Below are 27,362 nucleotides of genomic sequence, written 5' to 3' on the forward strand. Positions count from 1 at the left end.
AACAAACTTCTGCATATAACCATCCCTCCAGGACTATGCCAAGTGGTGACAGACATTTTGTTAGTTTCATTGGCTGATCTTAGTGTCACAACACAGACAGAAATATCAATTTCCCCTTTATAGTATGACAAAAATACTGTTGTTTCTGATAACATTTTGATTTGAATTTAGAGGTGAGATACTAAAGTAAAAGCTGCAGAAATGTTTATGTCTCTCTTGGGGGAATTGTGATAATGTTTTAGGCCATCTGTGAATCTGGATAGACTATATATATATATATTGTTTTTCTATAGGTCCATGGTCGCTGTTTGTGCCACCACAACACAATGGGAGACAACTGTGAGGCATGTCAGGACTTTCACAACGATGCCCCCTGGAGGCCAGGCGGCGAACATGGTCCCAACATCTGCAGGAGTAAGACTATAACCCTCCCTCCCTGCCCTATCATCTCTCTACCCTGTGAAATTATTCTGTTGCACAACATAACATTGTTTGTCTTTGTTACTCTTTCAAGGATGTAACTGTCACGGCCATTCCGAAACATGTCACTTCGACATAGCCCGCTATGAGGCCACTGGCAAGGTGAGTGGTGGAGTGTGTGACAACTGTCAGCATGACCGCATGGGGCCACAGTGCGAGCAGTGCCGCCCTTATCTCTACCAGGACCCACAGAGCTCTGTGGAGGACCCCAGTGGGTGCATCCGTAAGTTTCCAAGACCTTGATTTCTTTCTATCTATCTCTATCTGTCTATCTTTCTATCTTTCTATCTTTCTATCTTTCTATCTTTCTATCATTTTTTAATTAATTGATTAATCAGATTTTTGCTTCAGGTAGAGATCTTGCATTGAATGATTACACATGTATATCAATGAAGTTAGGATTGAAGTGAAAGTTTGGTGTTAAAAATGCATACTGTCTCATAAACCTCATTTAAAGAGGGAAACCCTAGGCTGACTTTGAAGTTTGTTTTCCTGTTCAGGTTAAACATGACTGTAGGGTATGCAACACTTTTGCATGATTTGTCAAATTAGTATGTTAGATTTAGGTGTGTCAATGTGCAATGACATCCTTGTTGACTATTAGCCAAATTTCCGATCCTATTTTTTCCGCCTCCTCCGTCCAACATTACAATGATTTACGAGGAGCCGAGAGAGAGTTGTCTATGCTTGAACATTGGCACACCCATGGATCTGGGCACATCTAAATGTAACACACCCACCCATTATTCATTTTATTTGCCACAACTGCATTGCTTAGTACTAGTCTCATGTTTTTAATCTGCTGTGGGTTTGAACCTGAACAGGAAAAGAAAATCAGCCTAGGGTTTCATGCCCCTTAACTGCCCAAGGTGTACAATTTGACATGAATTTTCCCTCTACACCAGCCTGTGACTGCGATCCTATGGGTTCTAAAGACAGCGGTTTGTGTGACCCTGAGACGGGTCACTGTGTCTGCAAGGAGAACGTGGAGGGAGACGGAGAGCGCTGTGACCGCTGTAAATATGGATTTTTTGGCCTCCGGCAAGAGGACCCTGCTGGCTGCCAAAGTAAGGATGAGAATTAAGACACTTTTCCATGTAATTGAAGTCTCAAGTTTTCTGGCAGTTCTATGGTTTTGTGACAAACTCCACCAGTGTGTACCAAAAGCAATATTTGTTAATGCTCTTTGAAATAGTTCGGTGTTTGCCAATTCATCCTGTCCTGGCTATATGTGTGATTAAAGCTACAATCCGGTACTTATTGTAACAAATAAAATATTGCTTTAGCCAATCTGTATCTTTACTTAAATTGTGTTCAATTTGTGTCTTGTATTCTATCACATGTGCTTGTGTTCTGGTTTTAGAGTGCAGATGTAACCTCCTGGGGAGCGTCCAGAGTTCTCATGCATGTGATCAAGACACAGGGGAGTGTGTGTGTGACCGTCTGGCGACTGGAGACTTCTGTGACAGATGTTTGGTAGGTCTCTCCAGAGATGGAATGTACTTAAGCCCTACATGCGAAAATAGCTGATCTATACCGACATGTTGTGCGCTTGTGCTGTAGATCTGCCATTTTCGCAATAAAAAAAAAAAGAAATGTTTTGAAAATGTGTAAAAAAAAAAAGAAAAAAAAAATTGGTTGGTAGGGTGCATTCATACTGAAACATTCATGCCTAATTTATGCTCCATCATGACGAAGTATAAATCATGCTTTACTCAGCAGTAGTATTCAAGAGCTACTTTTGTACTTTTACTTGAGTAGCTTAGTTCCAACACAAGTAACCTTGTTTCTACTTGAGTAACAAGTGAAATTGGAAGTGATGACACAAAGAAATTAGCAGAAATATTTTGAACTGGAAGTTGATAAATGGGTGCACTCTCCTGATTGGCTGACATTTTGCCACCCACCTGAAAATGGATTTTCTGTTTATTAAAGAGCTAGAGAGACGGGGAGACTTCTGTTACTGAACAAACACTCTATAGCAATGATTACTATCAGAATATAGTGCTTTAACCTTTTAACAAAAAACTTTTGTTTTATCCAAAAGATATTATTTACCCTACCTTTAAGATAAGAAAGAATTGTATTAATAGTAGTAACAAATATAAGACTATTGTGGCTTTCCTTGAACCATTTTCATGACTGGTTTTCTGTTTGTCACTTTGTTCTCCTCTAGCCTGGGTTCTGGGGTTTGGGGAACACCGAGCACAGATGCACCCCTTGTGACTGTGATGTGGGAGGCGCACATGGCACCATGTATGTACATTATCTTAATGCCATTCAAGTGAAAATAGCTGAAATACAAATTCTCAATGCCACAAGTTCACAATGATACTCGATGAGTAACATGGCGACACATGAGCTCAGGGATGCAGAGAGAGGGGGGAAGGGGGTGTTTGGACATACTCAGTTTCATTGGGGGAAGGGATATCCCTCCCACTTTTGGGATGAAAAAAAAAGAAAAAGAAGAAACCTACATCTACACTTCATGGAGTACTTTTTTTGTACAGAATTAATGTAACAAAAAACCCCAAAAAGTAACAAACCTGGTAAAAAAAAAACGCGCTGCGCACTCGTGCATGCGTCCCCTTCGGTCCTTGCATGAGCTTGTAGATCAGCTATTTTCACTATCCGTTGTACACAGATGATAATTGTTTGTTACCGCACGACACGTTGTAGAGTTGTGAAACTGGAGGTGGTGGTATGGAAACTTCACTTCACCTAAGCACCTGCCTTGTGGAGAACTTATTTTTATTTATTTATTTATATGTTTATTTGACAGGGACAATACAAAAAACAATGAATCAGTTATAAAAACATGAAACCGTTGCAATTGTAGGGGTTTATAGCCGAGGCTAATTTGCGACCCCAGTCCCTGGTTAGACCTTTCTATACAAATATAAATATCTACCTAATAAGAAATTCTGTTACAAAAATCAAAAATAAAGCGCCCCCTGCCTTGTCCTACATCATCTGAATACTATAGAGATACAATTATTTAATAGCACCCTGAAATGGTCGATAAAACTGCTCTTTTTCCTCTCTCCTTGAAATTCACTCTTCGCTTATCCACATTAGTTATTGTACAGAAATGCGTGCAAGTTGAACTTCAAACATTTTGTTTGTCTATGTGTGCTATTGTGAGTATTTGAACATACTACTTATGCACAAGGTGGCACCTCTTTTTTCTCTCTATATACTAGTAATGCATACCTAATGGTATCATTTATATCGGTACAGGGCATGAAAGAAACAGTTTGTAATGTGTGTCTGCATCCTGTTGGTCCTAACAGTAGGTAAGGCTAACACTATTAGGGATGGCAGTTTGATTCCCATTAGGGCCACCCAGACTGTGATTGGTCTACTTTTGTGTCAACATATACTGTATAAAAACACTGTTAATTGACGTGGCCACTACTCTTTGATATATTTCCGCAGGTGTTCTCCAGATAACGGACAATGTCAGTGCTTGCCCAACATGACGGGAAGGAGGTGTTCTGAACCAGTGCAAGGTCATTTCCTGCCTGCCCTGGACTACTTCCTGTATGAGGCAGAGTTTGCTTCTCCACAAAATCAACAACCAAGAATCGAGAATCCAGTGAATCCAGACCATCCAGAGCGCCCAGAGTATCCAGAGTATCCAGAGCGTCCAGAGGATCCAGAGAATCCACAGCGTCCAGAGGATCCAGCGCGCCCAGAGGTTCCAGAGGATCCAGAGCGTCCAGAGGATCCAGAGAATCCACAGCGTCCAGAGGATCCAGAGCGTCCAGAGGATCCAGAGCGCCCAGAGGTTCCAGAGGATCCAGAGAATCCACGGCGTCCAGAGGATCCAGAGAATCCACAGCGTCCAGAGGATCCAGATCGTCCAGAGGATCCAGAGTATCCAGAGAATCCACGGCGTCCAGAGGATCCAGAGCGTCCAGAGTATCCAGAGAATCCACAGCGTCCAGAGGATCCAGAGCGTCCAGAGTATCCAGAGGATCCACAGCGTCCAGAGTATCCAGAGAATCCACAGCGTCCAGAGGATCCAGAGCGTCCAGAGGATCCAGAGGATCCACAGCGTCCAGAGGATCCAGAGGATCCACAGCGTCCAGAGTATCCAGAGAATCCACAGCGTCCAGAGGATCCAGAGCGTCCAGAGTATCCAGAGAATCCACAGCGTCCAGAGAATCCACAGCGTCCAGAGGATCCAGAGCGTCCAGAGTATCCAGAGAATCCACAGCGTCCAGAGAATCCACAGCGTCCAGAGGATCCAGAGCGTCCAGAGGATCCAGAGGATCCAGAGCGCCCAGAGTACCCAGAGAATCCAGACCGTCCAGAAAATCATCGAGAGCATCCAGAGCAGTGGTAGGCAACCTTGGGCACGGGTGCCACCATTGGCACGGGGGAGGGTAATCACTGGCACACTAGCATAAGTGTGAGTGAGAAGATTTTTATTTAAAAATGTTGAATTAATTTAAGTCCCCACGCATCTGTATGCAAATGACCTCCTGCACATAATCCTTCATCCTATTCAAGCAGCCTATACAATTCAGTTTTGTGTGCACCGTGGAGCATGTAGCCTACGTCACACACCAGCTTGCAATGATTGCGCAATCACACGGTTCTGGCTCAGAGAACAATGGCTAAAAAGGCAAAGAAAGCTAAAATAGATGTTCGGGCATTCCAGCCCTCATGGATAAATTTGGCTTTGTTTATTATCATGTCTCGAAAATGTTGTTTGCCGAACGTCCAGTGTTAAGCGTCACTTTGAGACTAAACATGAGGGAAGTAGACAAGGCGCTGTCAATGATGTGTCCAGGTATGCAAAACTCTGAACTCTGACTGATGAATAAAATGGGGTAGGAGCCTGGGAGATAGGTGGGGTTATTGAGTCCAATGATCATTACAATGTCTTCTTGATGTGAAAGAAAATGGATGTTATGTACTGTATATGGACAATCAAAATTAGTTGGAATAATTTAATTTTGATGTGGTGTCATAATTCAACTTAATGTTGATATGGCACACTGACTATCAAGAAAATAAAAGCATGGCACTTCATGTCCAAAAGGTTGCCGGCTCCCGATCCAGGGCACCGAGAGAATCCAGGGCATCCAGAGCATCCATGGAATCAAGGGAATCAAGAATTAGTGGACCCATATTACATCCAAGAGCTGGACAAGAGGGGAAGCGCTGAATCCCATGTATGTGTCATGCATGACCTTTGACCCCTACTATACCTTGGAAGCCAGTGGCCTGAGGAGTCAGTTTGTTAGTGATTAAGGATACACAGTTTGAGGAGCCACTACTATATTATCCTTGTTCACGTACTATAACATGGTTCTGATACATGGTACTAGACTAGAGCATGGTACCGTTGCATGGTACTAGATCATGGTACTGGTACATGGTAATAGAGAATGGTAGTGGTAGTGTGCATGGTAGCTGAGCATTGTACTTACAGTAGTAGTTAAATTGTTGCTGGGGCTAGTCATACTGTAAAGCTACATTTTGTACTCATTGCACAGTATAAGTTGTATACAAGCATTCACAAAATTGCATATACCGGTAGTCTATACATTTTTAGACTTGTTCAGAATTTGACAGTGACACCTCATGGTTTGACAAAGATAAAAGCAAACTGAAATGATAACGTCCTGGATGAGGAATTTTTGCTATGTTCTGTCTGTGTTCTTTCACACATAGGCTACGTTTGTATCTATTCAGCTCTTGCTAAACTCTGCTGCAGTAACTGAATGAATGTTTGTTTGAATGTGAATCTCTCCTAGATAAAGCCTACACTTCTGCCTGACTGTGAGCAGCACTTCAGGGAGCAGGGCTATGACGTCAAGTACAGCAATGGCCGTATGGTGTTGTTGCGGAGGACCAGAAGACATGCAAGGAGGAGGAGACAGGAACAGGTAGAATGTGATGAGTGAATCAATAATCTTCTGATTAACCACTTAATACCTGTATACTTTGTTGACTGGAGTCCCCCAGGGGTCTATACTTGGCCCCCTGCTATTTCCCCTCTACACCAAATGTCTTTGCCAAAAAAATATTACATCCGCAGGCCTGGAGATCTGCTAATTTTGCCGAATGTTCTCCCCGGAATAGGGTTGCTAGGGTTCATGTGGTTAAAGGGACACTTCACCCAAAAGAAACTTTGTTTCAATGGATTAGTCACCCCATGGAGACTTGAATTCATGGATATTTTTTAGTTTTTGTCTCATTCCTAAGACAATAATTTGATGTGTCTCCTACCGGAACCGCTGCCGGTCAGCAAATTATTGTCTTAGGAATGAGACAAAAAACTAAAAAAATATCCATGAATTCAAGTCTCCATGGGGTGACTAATCCATTGAAACAAAGTTTTTTTTGGGTGAAGTGTCCCTTTAAGTTGCACAGTTCAAAGACACAGCTTCGCCTAACTTAGTTTTCAGATCGATGATGCCGTGCTTTATTAAGTCCTTTCTTACTACATGTAGCAGATGACCATTCCTCTGGACCCTGGATCAGCACTGCAGATTGTCCCCCGGCAGAGGACAGCAGACAGGCCAACTACCTGGACGGGACCGGGATTCGTCAGGGCGCTGGATAGGGCGGGACTACGGTTCACTGTTGACAACATACCCAAATCCATTGATTATCAGCTAGTTATTCGCTATGAGCCTGAGGTAAGGACCACCAACCACGAGGATAAACAACCTCACTTACTTGACACATTTTGGACTGTTATTTCACAAGTAGATAACAAAAGTCTAGGGGTTCGAATCAACAGTGGTGCATCCGGTTAGGGTTGGGGGTGCCGAGCGTACTCTATATGAACACAGTTGGCCATGTTTGGGGGATGGAAGCCAGGGCAGGGGGGGGGTGCGACCTTCGTCGCTGTGACTGCCACAGGCTGGGACGGCACCTGTCAGCGGGGGGTGTTGAACACAGTGTTGATTTTGTTGACTAAAATTATGATGAAAAATGTTCGTCGACTACCTTTTTGGACTGACAAAACTAAATAAAAATTAAGCTACGATGTACGATGACTAAAACTAAGACTAAATATATTGACAATTTCGTCAACAAATAAAAACTGGACTAATGTTAGTGAGACTGGTGGAGAAGAGATCCAGTAGAATTAAAAGACAAGTTGTTTTATGTTTGGTTGCACTCTGAAAATAGCAGATCTACAAGCTCTTGTAGATCGGCTGTTTTCAGCATGCAACCAAGTGTAAAATCAGCCATTACGACACCATCAAAGGCCGCCAAAATACATTTTAGTCGACTAAATCAACTGTAGGTTTAGTCGACTAAAACTAGACAAAAACTACAACATTTCAGGTGAGTAAATTATGAAAGTATCATACGTATCATAAGTATGTCCTCCTGGTGGGGTCTCCTCACTTTTCACAGAAAAACTGGGTAAAAATATTAGAAAACTAAACGAAACTAAACTAAGCAGGACTCATCATGAAATGACATGCTGCAGTCGGTTACAACACAACAGCAAAGTCATATCCAGTGGTGTAAAGTAACTAAGTACATTTTTCAAGTACTGTACTTAAGTACAGTTTTGAGGTATTTTTTACTTTACTGGAGTATTTCCAAATTTCTGTACTTTTACTTCTACTCCACTACATCTCAGAGGCAAATATTTAACTTTTACTCCACTACAATTATTTCAAAACTTTAGTTACTAGTTACTTTGTAGATTTTTATTATTACAGGACTATATACATTTCGGCCATTTGAAAATAGCCGATCTACAAGCTCACAATGCGTCGCATCGCAACGCATTGTGAGCTTGTAGATCTGCTATTTTCAAAATATGTTTTTATACATTTTAAACTTGTGAAATGGGACATTCTGGATAATGAGTACTTTCTACTTCTACCAATACTTTTGTACTTTTACTCAACTTGAATTCTGGACTTTTACTTGTAACAGAGTATTTCTACATTGCAGTATTAATACTTTTACTTAAATGAAAAAAGATTAGTACTTTTTCCACCACTGGTCATATCACCTGACTGCAGTAGCTCACAGTGTTCCTTCTCAGTCCCCAGATGACTGGATAGCCACCATCACCATCTTCCCTTTGTCGCCGGGCGACAACCGCTGTACCGTTGACCCAACAGGAACTGTAACTCTCTCCCTACCAGGGAATGCCAGGTTAGAAACCCGACTCTGTCCTGCTTTAATGTAAACTTCCTGTTGACAGTCTAATCGTGTGTCACTTGACATGGTTTCTCACCTACAGTAGCTTTGTATAATGTAATCTCAGAACGAAGACATGGTGTCTTGGTGTTCATTTATTGTTGTGTTGTGTTGTATTGTTGTCACTGATAATGTATGATTTGATAATGATATTACTGGCTTTATTCTTTATCTGACACTGAACATTATTGTTTGTAATCGATGACAATATATATCACTGTTATAAACTTGCTTGAATGGTGATGAATTATGTTTACGAGGCGGATTTTTTAATCCATGAACTGATACTGATTAACACATTTTCAAGCTGCCAAGTACGTGGAATTTATATGTTGTTGTTGTTCCGTAATTACAATTGATTTGCTCTCTCAATCTACAAATTGAATAAATGTACTCCTAGGGGTGCAGTACTGGATACAGCGATCTGTCTGAATGCAGGAGGACGGTACTTTATGGACATCACCTTCAACAAAGAGCCAAACCCTGATCCCAAGTTCAGCTCTCACATCCTGATTGACTCTGTAAGTAATTATTTAGACATTTTTACTTTTAATTTAGATGGAATGTAGCCAGACGTTAATCCTCCTCTGAACTTAACATTATAATACAAAGTAACAAAATTACAGAATATTAAATGAAATGTTGAGGAAACCCAATCGAGGGCAGTTTCACTCCCAAAGTTCTCAAGCCATCCTCTCATCCTTACTCCTATCCTTGCTTTCCAGATGGGCCTAATCCCCAGTCTAGAGGCAGTGGAGGACTTCTGTTCTCAGAATGACCTGGACTCATTCCGGCGGTTCCGTTGTCTGGGACTGTCAGCTGACCTGACTGAGCAGGAGACTCTGCCTGAAGTGTGTGAGAGCCTCGTTGGCAGCATGTCAGCCCGTATCTACAACGGAGCCGTGCGTGAGTAGCGTTTCTTTGGAAAAACTTCCCCCTGTCAGGTGATAAGAAGCGGCCTGCTCACTCCTCATGCTTTGAAGGAAGCATGAGCTCAGTTCGGGGCTCTCCCCATGCTGGTAGAGGGAGAGTAGCACCCAGGATTACAGCTTAGGCAAAATGGGTTGCAAAAACAGTGGGATAATTGTTTTCTTTTTTTTAACAAACAAGAAGTAACCAATCATCCTTTAGTCACTAATTGTACTATTCCCTGTTACTGTTACCGCATGCTCTTATATGTGCTCGTGTGGATCCATGCATCAGTGACTATGTGTTTTGTCGTTGTTTTAGTATTGTGCTTAAGTGAGTTTCTGTATTCTCAGCTTGCAGGTGTAACGTCCAGGGCTCCGTTGGGCTGTCCTGTAGTAAATTTGGGGGTTTGTGTGAGTGTAAGCCCAATGTGATTGGCAGATGCTGCGACACCTGTGCCCCACTGACCTATGGCTTTGGACCCGATGGCTGCAAACGTATGTTACCATGACCTCTAATATGCTCCATGCCTATAGTACAGTTATATCTGCTATTTACCCTTACGTATATGAAAGCTAAGATATCAAATGGTCTCAGAGCAGGGGTGGAAATATTGATCCGTGCTTGTTGTGACCCAACCAAATCTGTAGTATTCATTAATGATAATGAAAGGGCTATTATTGTTGTTTGACTGCTGACGACAGCATGTTTTTAATAATTATAAGCTAAAGAAAGGGATAATGTGAGGTCTTCTTCAGACAAGCTCATACTTTCGTTACGTTTTTCAAGGCACAAACGAACCTGCTCTTAAAAGTGCATACATAAATGCAGGTATCATATACCAGTAAACAGCATAGGATTATTAACACATTCTGTTTAAAAGCATACGTGGCATGCTTATGTTTAAAAGTGAATATTTACCTTTTTTTCTTTTACGTTATTCATTACTTGGCTCATGTAATTACAAAGCCATTTTAATGTGGCTCTACACAATTCTGCGATCCAATAGATATGTCCCGTGACCTAGTTTTGGTCCCGACTCCCGACCCATAGTTTGCGCCCCGCTGTTAGCACTCAAAGCGTTGTACATGTTCAATATTGTGGGTATGCTGTGGATTAGTGTAAGACAGGGGTTCGAGAAAACTTCCATTGAAGTCAATGTTACATCTATTTATGTGTGCTCTTTTGCTCTCCTCCGTCCAGCATGTGATTGTGACCCGCGTGGTTCTGTGTCGGAGCTGTGTGACCAGGTCAGAGGTCAGTGTCCATGTCGGAGGGAGGTTGCTGGCCGCCGCTGTCAGAGCTGCCAGCCGGGGTACTGGGGCTTCCCTCTGTGTCGGCCCTGTGAATGCAACGGCCTGTCCGAACTGTGCGACCAGGAGACCGGAGCCTGTCTGAACTGTAGGGGGCACTCCACTGGGGCCAACTGTCAGAGGTACAATTTAAGGATACTGCCTGTGTTTTTGTTAACATTTGGTTACATAAACACGGTCATGTGCTAAGAAAGAGTATGACATTATGCTTTATAACACCTAAAAGACACTGCATTAGAGTATACATCTGTCTTTGACTCTTTTCAGACCCAACCTGTCGGCCGGGGGTGTAATGACAATTGCCCCAAATCGTTGGCAAAACACTAAGATTTCAATGAAAGAAATGTCATGATATATTTTTTTTAAAACCTTGAAAGATGTCTCATCTGTGTGATACCGAAAAATATGTTTATCAAAATCTGATTCAATTTCACTGATTGTTAAAATAAACATGCTCTGAGAATGCACTAATTTGGCTGCCATGGTAAGTGGTCAGAGATGGGTGGACCGCATAGAGATTTTCAAGTGGGCCCTGATCCAGAAAAGCTTGGAAACCACTGCACTATTATGAAAAGTGTGAAACATAACAGTGTGGGTAATGATGCACAATGTCACACTGTACATGTCAAGTACTGTTGTCCTTGTATCATTATGTGTCAGTATGAAGCCTATTACAAAACCCTTGCTTCCAGGTGTGAGGAGAATTACTATGGTGACCCAGAGTCCAGGGAGCCTTGTGAGCCTTGCCTGTGTCCAGACACAAAAAACAGTGGGCTGTTCTTTGCCAGCTCTTGCACCAAGAACCTAGAATCACCCAGTCTGACCTGCAACTGCCTACCCGGACACACTGGTAATCATCTATCCTCTCTACTGAACCTGTGGCCTTTTAGTGTACAGCAATGGTTCTCAAAGTGGTGTCCGGGGACTCCCAGGGGTCCTTGAGGGGGTTCCAGAAGGTCCCTAGCACTATTTTATACTTCAGCTATTTGAAAGTAGCAAATCTAAAAGCTCACGAGTGAGCTCACAACTGGGCTTGTAGACAGGATCTGATTGAAAGAACAACGCGAATCTTATGGGGGTCCCTGGCACAAAGTCTTTTCAAAAGGGGTTCCGCGGCCAAATACATATCAATTTGGGGATCCTTGACATGAAAATGTTTGAGAACCACTTGTTAGCAGGATGGCCTGTGAACCATCATTTAAACCAGTGGTTCTAAAAGTGGGGTTCTCAAAACAGTTCTCAAAACTGTTTAAACACTTAAGCCCTATTTTATTATTCGTCTATTTGAAAACATCCGATCTATAAGCTCACAACGTGTCACGGTGCAACATGTTGTGAGCTTGTAGATCAGCTGTTTTCGAAGAATGTTGACAAATCTCTTACCTCTCTCTCTTATCTTTTCCTTGACATGATAATGTTTCAGAATCACTGATTTCTTCTCTCCGCCTCTGGTACACCTCTCAGACAGCCGCTGTGACAAATGCGTGACTGGTTTCTATGGCGACCTGACGGTACCGGGAGCCCGCTGTGAGGAGTGTCCCTGCAACAACAACATAGATCCCGGCGAGCAAGGTGCATGTGACGGCGAGACCGGCGAGTGTCTGCGCTGCCTCCACAACACCACTGGACATCGCTGCCAGGACTGCATGCCTGGCTATTATGGTGACGCTCTGGCTCAAGACTGCAAAGGTATGGATGATGATGACAAGAATGGCAATATTAACCGATGAACCATTGAGGCTTTCAGAGAGTTTATTAGAGTAACTGGTAATTTGTTTCTGTTTTACCGTGGAAAAGCAAATTAACCATGGAGCTGACAGCTGTTATAGCTCAATGGGTAGTGCATGGCTTTAACTCTACGGTAGGAAATTCTACTGGCAGTTACTTGAAACTTGCCTGAGATACAGTAGGTAAGCCCAACATATTAATATAACAAAAAAGCATTTTAATGCGCAGCTTTTAAATCACACACACTTTCACTGTTGTAACCCCCCTGGACTGGACATAGTGCAATATCCACATTGATCTGATTCTATAACGATTGGCTCAGCATCATGGACAGCCACAGTCCAACGCGCGTGACCAAGCATATCTGGGTCACCGTGGAAATCTCGCCAGATACAAATGACTCTTTAGAAGCTAAACATTCGAAAATAAAGTAGATACGGCAGCTTACATTACAACATTACAAATCATATTCTTTTTTTTTAAACTTTGTTTTTATTCTTTTTTCTTTTTTAGAACAGGTAGGTCATGTTGGGCATCACATTACATTAAATGAGTACATTACAGATTATATTTTAACACTCATATGTTGCGGGCTATTCAGTCCAGAGGAGAGGGATCCTAAGCTAAAGTATTACAAATCATATTCAAAGATAAAGTTGACACCGTTTTTCAGCGAGGGGATAGCGAAAGACATATACATAAAATAAGCAACACATTGTACACAAGCTCAAATCGATTCCAAGTGTAGATAGAGAGAGACAGACAGGAGAGGAGGAGAGAGACAGGTGAATAGGTGGGAGCGAGAGAGAGAGATAGATAGAGAGAGAGTAAGCAACCATGTGTGTTGACCCACCCGCACACATCTGTGATAAATGCATCTGAACCTGCACATCACTACCACACAGTTATGTTTGGCCAATTGACTCAGTTATTCTGGTAAGTTCAGTAGAATTTGAATCATTTTAATAGCAAACACAATGTTTAAGAATAATGCCATGAAGGAGAAAATGGTCTATGTTTTTGTATGATATGGTGGAATCGGTGAATAAAATGGCATATACAGTGCACATGCAAATTTTTCACATTTTGTGTTTCAGATTAATCTTATCATGAATTTAATCCATTCTAAAATGAGTCTGAAACTTAATAAAACGTGAAAAATGAGGGGTCTGAACAGTACTGACACAAGTATGGCCCTTTAAGTCCTCAGTTCTAACCTAGAGGGTGCACCCAATAGTAAAACATATGCTTTCATGGTACTTTGTAGTGCTTGCTGGGGATGAAAAGTATCCATTGGGAAAATAGTACAACAGGTAAAAGTAGGTGTGTGTGTGTGTGTGTGTGTGTGTGTGTGTGTGTGTGTGTGTGTGTGTGTGTGTGTGTGTGTGTGTGTGTGTGTGTGTGTGTGTGTGTGTGTGTGTGTGTGTGTGTGTGTGTGTGTGTGTGTGTGTGTGTGTGTTTACCAGAGTGTTCCTGTGACCGTCGCGGTACGGAGGTCACTCAGTGCCCCTTGAGGAGCCCATGTTTCTGTGACCAACAGACTGGACAGTGCCCCTGCAGGACAGGTGCCGTGGGTGTGCTCTGTGATGAGTGTGATGATGGATACTGGAACATCGCAGGGGCGTCTGGGTGTCAGCCCTGCAACTGTGATCCTACCAACTCTCTCAACAACATATGTGACAAGGTTTACCACATTAATCCTGACATCCCTATTTTGGGGATGTCATATGTACAAAATACATAATAGCGAACATTTTCAAACCATTTCTGCAAAAACAAAGCAGATCTACAAGCTCACAACGAATCACAATACGACATGTTCTGGGCTTGTAGATCGGTTATTTTACTATTTGTCGAAGGGCTTCAGCTAAGGCTAAAAAAACATACGTATAAAGAAACCAAGTCCAGCCAAACTGTAGCCTGTATTGAACTGAAGGATAATTGTCTTACTGGAAATTGTCAAGTAGAAATTGTCAAACTGATGTCTTTAGGTGAGTGGACAATGTCAGTGCCGTCCTGAGTTTGGAGGAAAACAGTGTCACGAATGTGGTGAAAATCACTTTGGGAATCCTGACCTGCAGTGTATATGTAAGTTATGACTGTTAATTCTTACATAAGCCACACTGGTGTGCTCTAGCATGCACACCAGAGCACGTAGCGCTGTCTGTGTGTGTGCGTGTAACAGCCATAGTTTGAACACACACAGGTTGGGCATCGGCAAAGGACCTGAATTTTTTTATATTTTTCAAATTAGTCAGCAATTATTTAATTTGTATTAATGTCCACCAATGTCTAATGAAATCAGTGAAGAGACATTCTTAGACAAATAAATCATCTTTCTCACACACACATGTGGACGCATGCACACACACACAGAGCAGTTTTGCAATATGCCAGACTTCGTCCACTGACATGCGCGTGTATCTCTCTGAGTGCCATCCTAGTAATTATTATTTCTCCATCATACTCCCAGCTTGTGACTGCAACTTGGAAGGAACCGAGCGTCCTTCTTGCGATTCCGAAACTGGCGAGTGTCTTTGTCGCATTGGTGTGATGGGCATCTTCTGTGATGAGTGTGCCCCAGGGTACGACTCAGAATTTCCAGCCTGCGCCCCCTGCCACCCCTGCTCCACCCTCTGGGCGGGAAATGTCACTGACGTCCAGCGTGCCGCTCAAAAGATGCAAACTTTGATCCCTCGGTACGGTGACGACGTGGAACCTGCCTACAGGAACCGGTGGCGACGGATGGAGGAGGCGCACAATAAGCTGGATTGGATGGTTAACCTGACTGGGAAGTCCCTTCCAAAGATGGACAATGTGGAGAAGTTGTGTCTGAAGATTGGGTATGTTTCATGCAACTGCCGGTGTCTTCATTATTTCTTAATCTTAGCTGAGATTTGTGTGGTATGTAAAATACTTTTCACCAGCTTTATGGTAGAGACCATACAAATACATTTAGTCAGTTGGTCCCATATAGCATGACCATATATGGGCATAACAGTCAGATTGGCAGTTCTAGACAACCACCCATCCGTCCGACTCGACACTGGGCACAGCACTCCCTCGGGTCGTCGTTGACACACGCACCGAGTTTGAAGTTGGCTGGCCGGACGGTTCTAGAGATACGCGAACTACAGACACACGGTCGCACGACAGAGAATTTGCGCATTTATAATAGGATTATTATTATTATTGTTATCATAAACCAAATCAAATGGTGAGATGTGATGTACACATGACAGTAGAGGTCATTTTCATTCAGTGGTGAGAATGCTCTTTTCAAAGCATTCAACAAATCACTTCAATGCATGTCTCTTGTTGAATTGTTCTACCCACACAGGAGGCTCAAAGACAGCATTGACCCCAATCTAATCATGATTGACCCCTCGCCTCTCCTGGACAACGACATCGACAACATTCGCAATGAGTTCAAGAAGCTGTTGGATAAATTGAGGGACATGCCCATTGATGAACCAGACATTGATGAAGGCGAAATTGAAGGTATATCAAACTTGCTGGAAGTGCCTTGCTGTCTGGCCATTTGAAATCTAACATTACTTATTGTATGTGTAGTAACTCTTAGATTTCCTGAACTGTGGAATACCACCACTTAAATTGCCTTTTTTTAGGGAAATATTTTTGGAGACAGCAACATGCACTAGAACTGAAATTATCCCACAAGTACCACCACTGCCTCGAATCAGAATTACTGCTGTTGTTCTTATCCCATACTTTGATCTAAAACAGCACATATGGTCAATGCTTCCTTTAGAGCTAATGGATGAGATAAAGAAGCTCCATAAAGAGTTCATGGCAGATGAGAAGAAAGTGAAGAATGCTAACAAGGCCCTGGAGGATTCCATGGACATACGTCAGGAGGTGAAGAAGAAGCTTGCCACCTGCGGGAAAAGAGGGAACTCCAGTCAACTGGAAGAGAAGCTCCAAGGCCTGAGTGTGAAACATCTCAATGAAAAGGTGAGTGTGTTGTAGAACCATCCTGCTCTGAACAGTGATTGTTTTTGCCTGTTGGGCACTGGGCCTACTCGGGAACGACGCAAGTCAGGAACGATACAAGTTGGAAAATGCATGCCCCACCCGGTTAATGCAAACCTGTTGTGTGCCCGTTGTACCCGTTGTACCCATCTGTCTGTCTGTCTGCCTTTTATGCCATATATGAAGATTTCTGTATCTGTCTATCTGTGTCCCTTTTATGCCCATATATGGAGTTCTGTGTCAGACATGCCCAAATATGGAATCTATGACGCCGGTATTGATGACATCATGGTACTCCATATATGGGGATTTGCAGACAGACAGACATTTATAGTAGGATTACTTGATTGACTGTAATGGAATTACATGTCTACTACATGTCTAGTACTATGTGTCTCTTTGTGAGGGTTTTATTTGAGTCTTTTTGAGACTTTCCATGCCAAGCTATTTGCTATTTACTAAAAAAGGTAAATAGTTAGAATAAATGATCTTCAAGCTAACATTTATTTATTCATTCATTCCCGTTGGCGGCACCCACTTTGAAAAATACTGCTCTAGGGAAGACTCACTGTGCACGTTTACACTATTATCGCAGCATCCTGCAACACAAGCACTCACATTCGTATCTTATGCATCGTACAACCATGGTCCTTTGATGAGGAGGAGAGACATGGATTTATTTTACTGCACTGTTGAGAACACTTTTCAATTCTTCACATCTAGATCTGCGGAGCACCAAGCCATGAGGAATGTTCCAAGTCAACATGTGGCGGTGCCCTGTGTCGGACCTCCTTCTGGGGAAATAGAATATGCGGCGGTCCCACCTGTGAAGGAATCCTCCCTACAAGCCTCAATGCTACAGAGACTGCAAAGAAAGTGGAGGCTGGCATTAATGATCTCCTAAACAAACTTAAGGACTCCAAGAATAAGGCAGGTGTTTGGTAAATCGATTCCAGAAGTAGAATCCACACACGCACGCACGCACGCACGCGCATCCACACACACCCACACACACACACACACACACACACACACACACACACACACACACACACACACACACACACACACACACACACACACACACACACACACACACACACACACACACACACACACAGACACCCACACATCTAGTGAGCCAATGCAAGTTTATTTTTCTTACCAGCTCTCCACTTGCTTGTCTTTCAGATTAGCGATGCCAAACAAATGGCTCTGGACACAAAGGACCTTGCAGACAAACTTCAAGACAGGATTAATGACAAGAAGGACAAGTTTGAGAGAGAGAAGAACGAAACCAAGGAGCTAATCAAACGTGTCAAGGACTACCTGATGGGTTTGTATCATACGCATTTCAATCATGATGTTGGTATTAGGTCATGCACTTGTGTACTCATTATTTAACAGTTTATGGGACACTTAATGAACACTTAAGCAGTATTTTGGCCTGGAAGAAAACTCGATTCTGATTATTTGGAAGATGTCTAGTGAAAGTAATACTGGCAGAAAAATATGTCATATAGCACTGATGAAGGTCCTAGGACCGAAACGTTTGCCTTCCTTTTTAGCACCCCTCACTTTGAGCACAGAGCACTTAATGAGCATGTTAAAATAAAATAAATACTATTTTCTTAGTCTCTGTCTAAGGAGTCTTCCTTAATAGTTTATGCAGCGAGCAAGTCTTTTTCTGCCAATTTTCCTTTATGTTTTTGAGACCACCGCACCTACAGTCAACCCTGTACAAAGGTCAAAGAAGGGCGCAAAAGTTTACCCTGTACTTTAGTGAAAGTAATGCCTCAGACATAACTGAGCAATCTCTTTCCGTAACCACATGAACCCTAGCGCCCCTTTACTGGGCATGTCATAGGCTAACATTCTACGAAAATAGCAGATCTACAAGCTCACAACGTGCCGCATTGCATTGTGAGAGATATTGTGTAGGGGGAAAAGGAGAGAACCGAGTATAGACCCCTGTATATAGGGTTTAATTGACTAATGTGTCTCATCTCATCATTGCATCGCACTCGTAATCTCGTATGCATTGCTGACATAATCAGTGTCTTGAAGAAATAGGAAATTGTTTTGAAGAAATTGACCATTTTGCTGCACTGTTTATCCATTATTTAACATTTTTCAACTCACAATTATTTCCCTTAATGAGTAATAGCATGCTATTGTTAGAACACACACAAAACAGTTTCACAGTCAATTGACCCAGTCACTTATTACTAGCGTCTTATTTAAAAACCAGATGAGATGGTGCCACCGGAGGACATTGAGATGATGGCCAAAGCCGTGCTGGCCATCCAGCTGCCGAGCTCCCCAGACGAGATCCGTTCAATGATCAACACCATCAGAGACCTGATGGCTAACGCCACCGACTTCAAAGTGGACCTGAAGAGCCTGGAAGAACAGGCCGAGGTTGCCAAAGACCTGAAGAAGAAAGCTCTGGATCTCAAGTAATAATGATTCTGTTGACCATGTTTCCTAAGGTGTCTCCCCGCAAAAACATTTATGTTTAAGGTCCTTACATTGGAAGTGTTATTTTTGTGTGATTCATTTTGCATTAATTTAAACTGCTGTTTGTGTCATGAGCACATCCACACAGAATGCAAATAATATGAATATGAGAATATGAATGAGATTATGAATTTCTGTGATGAATCTTGTGTTATGTGTTCTTAAAGGGCCACTTTGGTAGAGGTTTGGGTTGTGTAGTTAGTTACCTTGCCATGATGTAACTCCAAAGGTGTACAAGAAATAAAAAATAATTGTTCCATTGATTGTAAATTGATAATTCAAAATATGCTCCTCATTGACTTACATTGCATGGTAAAACAGCTCTCTAAGTCGCTCTTTTAGCACATAAAACGAACGCAAACAAAGTTGATTCAGACAATATAGAAGATCACAAAACCCAGTACTGTTTTTTTTTTCATTATAAAAATGTCATCTTCCTGTTGATTTAGCTATTTTTATTAAGAAGAAAACCCGAACCGGATCCAGATCTTCAAATAGTAAAATCAGCAAGAAGTTGACATTTTTATAAAAATAATAAACAGTATTGGGTTTGGTGATGTTCTACATTGTCTGAATCAGCTTTGTTTGCGTTTGTTTATGTGCTAAAAGAGTGACTTTGAGAGCTGTTTTTCCATACAATGTAAGTCAATGAGGAGCATATTTTGAATTATCAATTTCTGATCAATGGCGCAAATATTTTTGATTTCTTGTCCACCTTTGGAGTTACATCATGGCAAGGTAAATACACAACTCAAACCTCTACCAAAGTGGTCTTGTCCTTTAACCTCAATTGCTATGTGTCTTTGAGTAGGAATTTAGGAGGTGTTGGAATGATATGGCGTGGTTGAGCTTGTGTCCATGAAACAAATGTGTTGCTGACTTGCTTTTTAGGAACAGGACCAAAGACATTGATGTGACCGAGATCAGGAACACTATCTACGATGCGGAGCGAATCCAGGACGAAGCCAACAACGATCTGGAGGATGCCAGTAACAACATTGACATGGCGAAGGATCAAATCAACGAAGTAATTGCATCATTTCAGCACTTTGTCTCTATTTTCATCTGGTTGTCTAATTTTTCTAACTTAATTCTTTCAGTGTCATCCCACCTACAGTATATATATATACAGTATATATATAACCCATTCACATCATTCTAATTATTTTGTATTTTGACACTGATGTCTTTACACTCATATGACATATCGATCCATCCTTCCTTACTTCCATCCGTCTGTCTGTCTGTCTGTCTGTCTGTCTGTCTGTCTGTCTGTCTGTCTGTCTGTCTGTCTGTCTGTCTGTCTGTCTGTCTGTCTGTCTGTCTGTCTGTCCGTCCATTCATCCATCCATCTAGCCACGGTTCAATTTCCTGAGGGGGAAGTCTATGCCTCTGTTTTTGATATTCCCCCCTCTTGTCATTCATTTTTATGGCCGGTGGGGATATGTTTTACCCCTGCTTTTGGTCAGACTGAATACATGCATTTCCTTTTGGAAAATGTAACCACGTCAACCCTAGTGTCCCTATTTTGGGCAAATTTGTCAACAATGCTATTTATTAGGCCTATGTTATTTGTCATTCGACAAAGCAGGGCTTAGTAAGTGTTTTTCTTTTTACAAATCAAACCCTGCATCCATGCATCCATCCATCCAGACATCCATCCACCCAGGGCCATTACCAGGAATCCTGGGCCCCATGAATACATACAGTATTATATTAGTACTGTGAGCCTACATGTAGACTGAGGGCCCCATGAATCATTATTACTTTTGACTGCTTTGTGATAGCTCCCCTGGTTTTTAATATCTTAAAGATGTTTTTGTTGTATTTTTATGTTTTGGGTTAATTCCATCCATTCTGTCCCATAGATTAAGGAGAAGCTTGATGACATTGACAACAAGCTGAACAACGGCAGCCGACCTAAGACTTTGCTGGATGAGATTGAAGCTCTGAAGAACAAGACGGAGATGAATCGAGAGCAGGCCAAGGAGGCCAAAGAGGTTGCAGATGCAGCGTTAGCTAACGCTACAGACGCCCAGACCGTAAGCAACGCACACACTCTCATTCTCCCTTTCAAATACACCGTTTTTGTCTCCGTATAATGATAAGCAATCATGATAATTAATGATTATTTTCAGCTCACAACTCACGACCGACAAGTATAGCCAAATGTATACTATATAGCAGTGGTTTTCAACCATTTTCATATCAAGGTCCATCACTTATTCGGCATTTGAGCCACGGACCACCATTTGAGATTTCGACTCTCAGACCCAAAACTTAGAATATGTTGTTATCGTTGGATGGGATTTTGTCCACAATTCCATGCTGGTATTACCATAGGAGAGATAACAGGCAAACGTTGATCAGAATCACAGTTGTTTAATTAAGTAATGCAGATGTTTAACAATAATTTAACTCTTGAGTGCGTAAAATGTAACGGGTCCATTTGGTTTCATTTTACGCTCTCAAGAGTTAAAGATCTATAAGGGTCCATTTGGTTACCAACTCCATCATCTAGCTGGGGACCACCTGGAACCCCCTCAAGGACCACTGGTGGTCCCCGGACCACTGGTTTAGAACCACTGCTCTATAGTATGGTGGTGGCGCTTACTGAATGACAATGACAAGCTAAGCTTGAAAATCATTTCTTGTCGATACCGTTGAGTATTCAGCTTATGTTTGATATCTCTTTCCAACAGGAACTTGAAAATGTGACGAGCCTGCTCGATATTTTGAAGGAGAAAAATGGCAATCAGACCCTTCAGGATGAGGCCACTGAACGCTTGAAGAATATAACGATGGAGGCAGAGAAATTAAAGAAACAAGTGGAGGATAAACTTAAAAAGATTGAAGGTAGACATCTCAAAAGCTTTGAGCTATTGTTATTATTATTACTTTTAGTGGTAGTAATATTGTAGCTGTCAGGTGGGAAACCTTGTATGTCTAAAACGGTTACTTTTCAGGAAATGGAGAGCGTCTGCTCCAATGGATCCGATGTAGTTATAATTAGTCACAAGCTCTTATTAATACTTTTTGTGTCTTCAATATTTATAAAGCCCACAGACAGACTTAACCACAGACAACCTGGTGTCCCTATTTGAGCATGTCAATGTAAATCTTTCAAAAGTAGAATGGCAATTTTATGGAGCACTTTCCCCCTTTGTCTTGTTTATCAGATTTGGAAAAAGCGATCCAAGACTTACTCAAGAAGAAAGAAGACTTTGTAAAACAAATTGAGATGATGTTGCTGGAGGTGGAATCCCTGCGGAAGGAGATTGCCAAGCGTGCAGAAGGCTACGCTCAATGTGTGTAGAGTTAGAAACTCACTCTACACACATTGAGCTCTTGAACTTGCTGCAGTTTCTAATGGTATGTTTGTCAGAGGAAATCATGACATGGCTGACAAATATGAGAAAATATGTTTTATATTCACAATATTGATTGTGATATTCCAGTCAGCATTTTCCGATAATGTGTCTGGAACAAATGTAGGGAATTCAGGAAAATTTGTAATTAATGAAATAATTCCCAGTCATGCTAAATTATTCCATACTATACCAAAGATAAGCTTTTGAGATAGTCAATATTGCAAAACCATCCCAGAGAAGATTTCTTTTATGTAAAAGAGGAATATAACATAGAGAAGTTTTTTGAATTTATTTCCCCCCGTCTGGCATGCTGGATAGTTTTTGCTCCCAGGGGCACGTTCTATTCTTATTTGATATTGGACAGGGTTATAATTAATGATATGTATTTATCTTTCCTAGCTCTTTGTTCTAAACCAATGTCCCTTTGATTGTCCTATAATCCAGACTGTAATCTTTCAGTGTTACCACAAGGGGGCATGTGTTAACCATACTCTTTCCTCAGTGTTGCTACTACTACTTTCATGCCAAACGTTATAAATGTTTTAACAGGCTACAGATTGTTACTTTATAACATTCATTCATAAGTGGCTTTCTTTCAGGCTTCAGCCATCATACTTCAAATGTTCTAAAGTATGCAATATTTAATATTAAATTGTATTATTTTGACATTAGGCTGTGTGATGAACTTTTTTTTGCCCCTTTAAGCAAAAGGTTAAAGTAATCATAGAAGTGGATGTAATAAGAGCTTGGAATGGGTCCCCTGATGGGCTTGGAATGTTCTCCTGGCCGTTCATATCACTCCTGGGAGTGAAGTGTACTGTAAATAACATTGTACTCTCATTGTACTTTGATGTAACTCAGAAATTACCTAAAGGCTTCCATCTATCATCATAAATTCTGTCAAATGTGTGTTTTTACAAATAACTTTTGAAAATTTAAACATTTCCCCTCATACTGTGTCTTACATCATAAATCCCACCTTTGCAAAACCCTTTAGCCTGAGGAAAGTACCCTGTCTAATTCCACTGCATGTGCTATTGTTTTCCAGTTCACTGCCTCAATAGTTGTGGAAACACACCGCTTAATGGACTTTCCATTTAGCTGCTAATGGTGAGATGCATGGTTGCTCCACTGGGAACAAAACATACACAGCTACAAGCTGAGCCTCTTTTGTTTGATATGGAACAATTTCAGTATGAGTGTACATCCGGCCCTCAAATGAAGATGAGCTCTTAATGACATCCAGGGATGTCCTTTTGCTGGTCAAGTTGAACCATTTTAGCTGACCATGTATTGGCCACAGAGAGTGGAGACTCATTAATTCATAGTCTGAATGTAAATTATCCTTGTATGTGTCAGTGCCTTAATGGCCCACTGAGCCAACATTCACACATCCATTCAAATACTCAATGTGGATCTCCATGCTAAACATATATGTGAAGATGCATCCATTGGACTCACAAGAACATCAGATGTTAGATGGTTCTAGTGCAGTGGTTAGACAAGTCCAGGTGTGCCTTGGGCATTTTGTGACAACCACATTATTATTGCAATATACAACTCTACAAAAAGTTACTATTCATTTACTACATCAGTACTTTATGTGGACTCATTTCCCAATACAGAGGCAAATTCTGTACCCTAAAAATACCTTCAGCAACTTTGAACCTGACATCTCTATTTTGGGATATATATATTTATTTTCACATCATTCTAAAAAAAATTGCTAAAATAGAAGCTAAACAAGCTCACAGCGCATCACGACACGTGGTGAACTTGTAGATCCACGTCCACGTCATCAGTCTGAATGAATGAATAAAGGTGTGCCTTGAGATTTTAACTTGCCCATTGGTTTTCAAAAAAGTTTGAAAACCTTGCATTAGCATCTGGCTGCATGAGACTAGACAACCACCGGTAAAGGTCAAATTATGGTGGACAACGGTTGACCAGCATGGTGATTTCCATCTCTATAACCTCACAACATTTTGTCAACTGAATACCCATGAATGTGACTTCTTCATAGGGAGGGGGTGAAATTCCCACCCTGCCCTCCAGACGTGACTTAAGCCTCACCTACGTGGGGGGAAAAGTAATCTGCATGTCACTGATTAGGCTTGATTGTGGGTCATTGGATTAGGAGGAGTCAGATTACGTACTCCAGCTTTATGCATGCATAGTAACATTTGAAAGGGATCATGTCAGAGCTTGCATGTAAATGCTTGTGGGGTTTGTTGTGTGTAAACAACAATTCAGCATTGTTGTTTTAAAGTTAGAGTAGTAAATGTATTAGTATAAATTACAACGGTTATACAGTTGTCAGCTGTATGCGATGTAGTTTAAACTGTACACACATGGCTGTGCACAGATCTGAATCATTTTAGATCTTTTTAGTTCAAGTCAGAGTCCCCCTCTGTGGCTTTACTGAGATAATTAAGTTAGGACCTCCGCCCTTATTGCAAACACACACACACACACACACACACACACACACACACACACACACACACACACACACACACACACACACACACACACACACACACACACACACACACACACACACACACACACACACACACACACACCCACACACATCACAGTTCTATGATGTAGGTGTAAGTTCAGTCTTTGAAGCTGATCTGTCATTACAAACACATGCACAGGAAAACAGCACTGCAATTTGGAATTGATTGACTTCAATAACAGGGCATGCCATGCCACCTCTTTAAGGTGAAGGGAAACTTCACTGTGGAACATGCAGCCTGCCTTTACCAAATTTGACCAGAGTATTGCAAATTAGTAGGGCTTTGCAGGCATTCCCTCCCCTGTATTTTCTGAGTTTACCTGAGCCTTGGGACAAGGAGGGGGGGGGGTCTCCCCCCGTGGTTCAGGGTGGAATGTCTTTTGTTTCATGTAGGGAGAGGTGTGGGGGGTTGGTACAACCACAGTCAGTCACACACTGACCTCTATTCTTTTTAAATCTCATTGTGATTGAACTACAGCTCTGTGTGTGTAGATACATCTTTATCATCCGCAAATAGTGTGAGTGAGTGGCTAAATGAATCAATTGCAATCATTTTGGTGTAGTAGATTAGATTGATTTCATTGACTCTTGACTGATGTTGGGGGGGAAACTTTCCCAAGAGAAATTTAAGTTGATCTTGCGTTGGGGGGAGGGGGGCGCGCAAGAATGTGCACATCAGCGTTGCCAGGTTTTGGGAGAGAAACAAGCAACCAGGTATATGAAAACAAGCCCCAAAAAAGCGACTAGATCTACAAGCTCACAACACGATGCGATGCGTTGTGAGCTTGTAGATCTGCTATTTTCAAAAAGCCTTGGCATAAAAAATGTGGCATATTCGGATTTTTTTTTTTCACATTCTAACAACACACATGCTCCCACAGGCTTGCTTGCTTCTTTTGGGAAGCAAGCCTAAAATAAGCAAGTACACTTTAAGAAACAAGCCCAAAAAAACACAAAGTAGGCTACCAATTTTTACAAGTATAACTTTTACAGAAAAGGAAGCCCAAAGTCGCTTATAACAAGCGGACATGGCAACACTGGTGTGCATGCTTAACAACTGGAGAAGACAGAAGAGGGCTGCGCTCATCGGCATCAGTGTGTCTGTGTGGTGACTGAGTGAGTGTCGTGGGACAGACAGACAGACAGACAGACAGCAGTGCCCAGTAGACCTAACGGTAACGGTAACGCACGGAGGAGAAGGAGGATACTCACATTACAACAAACATGTCAACACTTCTAATAGCCGCCCTGCTCTGTAAGTTTCTGTTTGGTTATACTTTTTTAACAGAGTTTTACATTCCCATGTGACTGTTAGATAGATTAATATGGATATTGAAATTGTTTAATTGTATTTGTATTGTTTGCATTTTAACTGTAGCCTACATGGTTCCCAAACTTTTTTTGCTCAAGAGTCAAGACCCAAAATAGAAATTAGATGTTTGCCCGGGACCCAAACTAGTGAAAATAGCAGATCTACATGCTCACAATGCATCACTTCACGCTGTTGTGAGCATGTAGATCTGCTAAAATGTATTTACGGAAATTACTAGATTTTTTCATTTCATAACATTTGGAATACTTGAAATGTTGGAATTGTTTTTAGTTGATGAAAAGTTGTGATTTTTTGGGTTTACATTTTTTTTCTTTTGATATGTAGGAATTGGTCCGCGACCCAAAGATGGGTCCCGACCCACTGGTTGGGAAACAGTGATATAGGCTATCACTGAATTGTGTTTTTTCTATTTTACTTAATTAGAAAAAAAAATAGCTGGGTCTTTCTTGGATCTGATAGTAGCCTACATTATAATATGTTGCAATACAACATATTGTTCTTGTTAACAGTCTTGGAGAATGCATTCATGTGACATTGATTTAAATCAAACAACATGGTTGTGTGAATGAATGGTGTTTGGCCCACATGAGAGGACAGATGTTCTGGCATTGTCTTTACTTTGATTGAACCTTAAGTTGGGGGACAGAACAAAAACGTTTGACCAAATGCTCAATGAAAAACTTCTAAAGCTAAAGTTGAATTCATGTAGAATGCTTAACTAAGCTACTTATAACTTGGAGGGGGAAACACTTTTCAACTAAGTACATTTACTCAAGTAGGCTACTGTTGCCTACTGAAGTACAATTTTGAGGTGTTTTTTTTTACTTTGGAGTATTTCCAGTTTTCAGTACTTTTACTTCTACTCCATACATCTCAGAGGCAAATATTGTACTTTTTTTTACTCCACTACAATTATTTAGAAACTTTAGTTACTAGTTACCTTGTAGATTTGTATTATTATTAGGCCTACAAAATATGCATAATGCATTAACCACTTT

At 41.4% G+C, this 27,362-nt stretch overlaps 2 protein-coding genes across 4 annotated transcripts in view; both read left to right on the top strand.

Annotated features, from left to right (window-relative positions):
- The window catches only part of lamb4 (laminin, beta 4), a 38,066-nt gene extending 14,888 nt beyond the window's left edge, over positions 1–23,178 (top strand). The window contains exons 10-38 of one of the 3 annotated variants that reach the window (XM_080437982.1): positions 294–414; positions 515–703; positions 1,386–1,547; positions 1,844–1,956; positions 2,657–2,736; positions 3,919–4,270; positions 4,775–4,827; positions 5,534–5,666; positions 6,252–6,383; positions 6,951–7,139; positions 8,516–8,628; positions 9,074–9,194; positions 9,399–9,579; positions 9,936–10,079; positions 10,786–11,017; positions 11,588–11,745; positions 12,360–12,584; positions 14,090–14,307; positions 14,615–14,711; positions 15,097–15,466; positions 15,964–16,124; positions 16,396–16,598; positions 17,340–17,546; positions 17,808–17,952; positions 18,868–19,075; positions 20,028–20,163; positions 21,005–21,178; positions 21,839–21,992; positions 22,316–23,178. In XM_080437982.1, coding sequence (XP_080294108.1) covers positions 294–414; positions 515–703; positions 1,386–1,547; positions 1,844–1,956; positions 2,657–2,736; positions 3,919–4,270; positions 4,775–4,827; positions 5,534–5,666; positions 6,252–6,383; positions 6,951–7,139; positions 8,516–8,628; positions 9,074–9,194; positions 9,399–9,579; positions 9,936–10,079; positions 10,786–11,017; positions 11,588–11,745; positions 12,360–12,584; positions 14,090–14,307; positions 14,615–14,711; positions 15,097–15,466; positions 15,964–16,124; positions 16,396–16,598; positions 17,340–17,546; positions 17,808–17,952; positions 18,868–19,075; positions 20,028–20,163; positions 21,005–21,178; positions 21,839–21,992; positions 22,316–22,452 — 4,908 coding nt within the window. In that variant the 3' untranslated portion in view covers positions 22,453–23,178. Of the gene's footprint in view, positions 1–293; positions 415–514; positions 704–1,385; positions 1,548–1,843; positions 1,957–2,656; positions 2,737–3,918; positions 4,828–5,533; positions 5,667–6,251; positions 6,384–6,950; positions 7,140–8,515; positions 8,629–9,073; positions 9,195–9,398; positions 9,580–9,935; positions 10,080–10,785; positions 11,018–11,587; positions 11,746–12,359; positions 12,585–14,089; positions 14,308–14,614; positions 14,712–15,096; positions 15,467–15,963; positions 16,125–16,395; positions 16,599–17,339; positions 17,547–17,807; positions 17,953–18,867; positions 19,076–20,027; positions 20,164–21,004; positions 21,179–21,838; positions 21,993–22,315 lie in introns of all 3 variants that reach the window. The other 2 variants (XM_080437980.1, XM_080437981.1) reach the window with 2 other exon arrangements.
- Positions 23,179–26,147: 2,969 nt separating this feature from the next.
- Positions 26,148–27,362, top strand: part of lamb1a (laminin, beta 1a) — a 38,521-nt gene continuing 37,306 nt past the window's right edge. Inside the window, exon 1 of the mRNA XM_080438352.1 lies at positions 26,148–26,286. Coding sequence (XP_080294478.1) covers positions 26,256–26,286 — 31 coding nt within the window. The 5' untranslated portion in view covers positions 26,148–26,255. The remainder of the gene's footprint in view (positions 26,287–27,362) is intronic.

Source organism: Gymnoscopelus braueri (assembly GCF_963280865.1).
Source record: "Gymnoscopelus braueri genome assembly, chromosome: 9".
Taxonomy (NCBI): Eukaryota; Metazoa; Chordata; class Actinopteri; order Myctophiformes; family Myctophidae; genus Gymnoscopelus; species Gymnoscopelus braueri.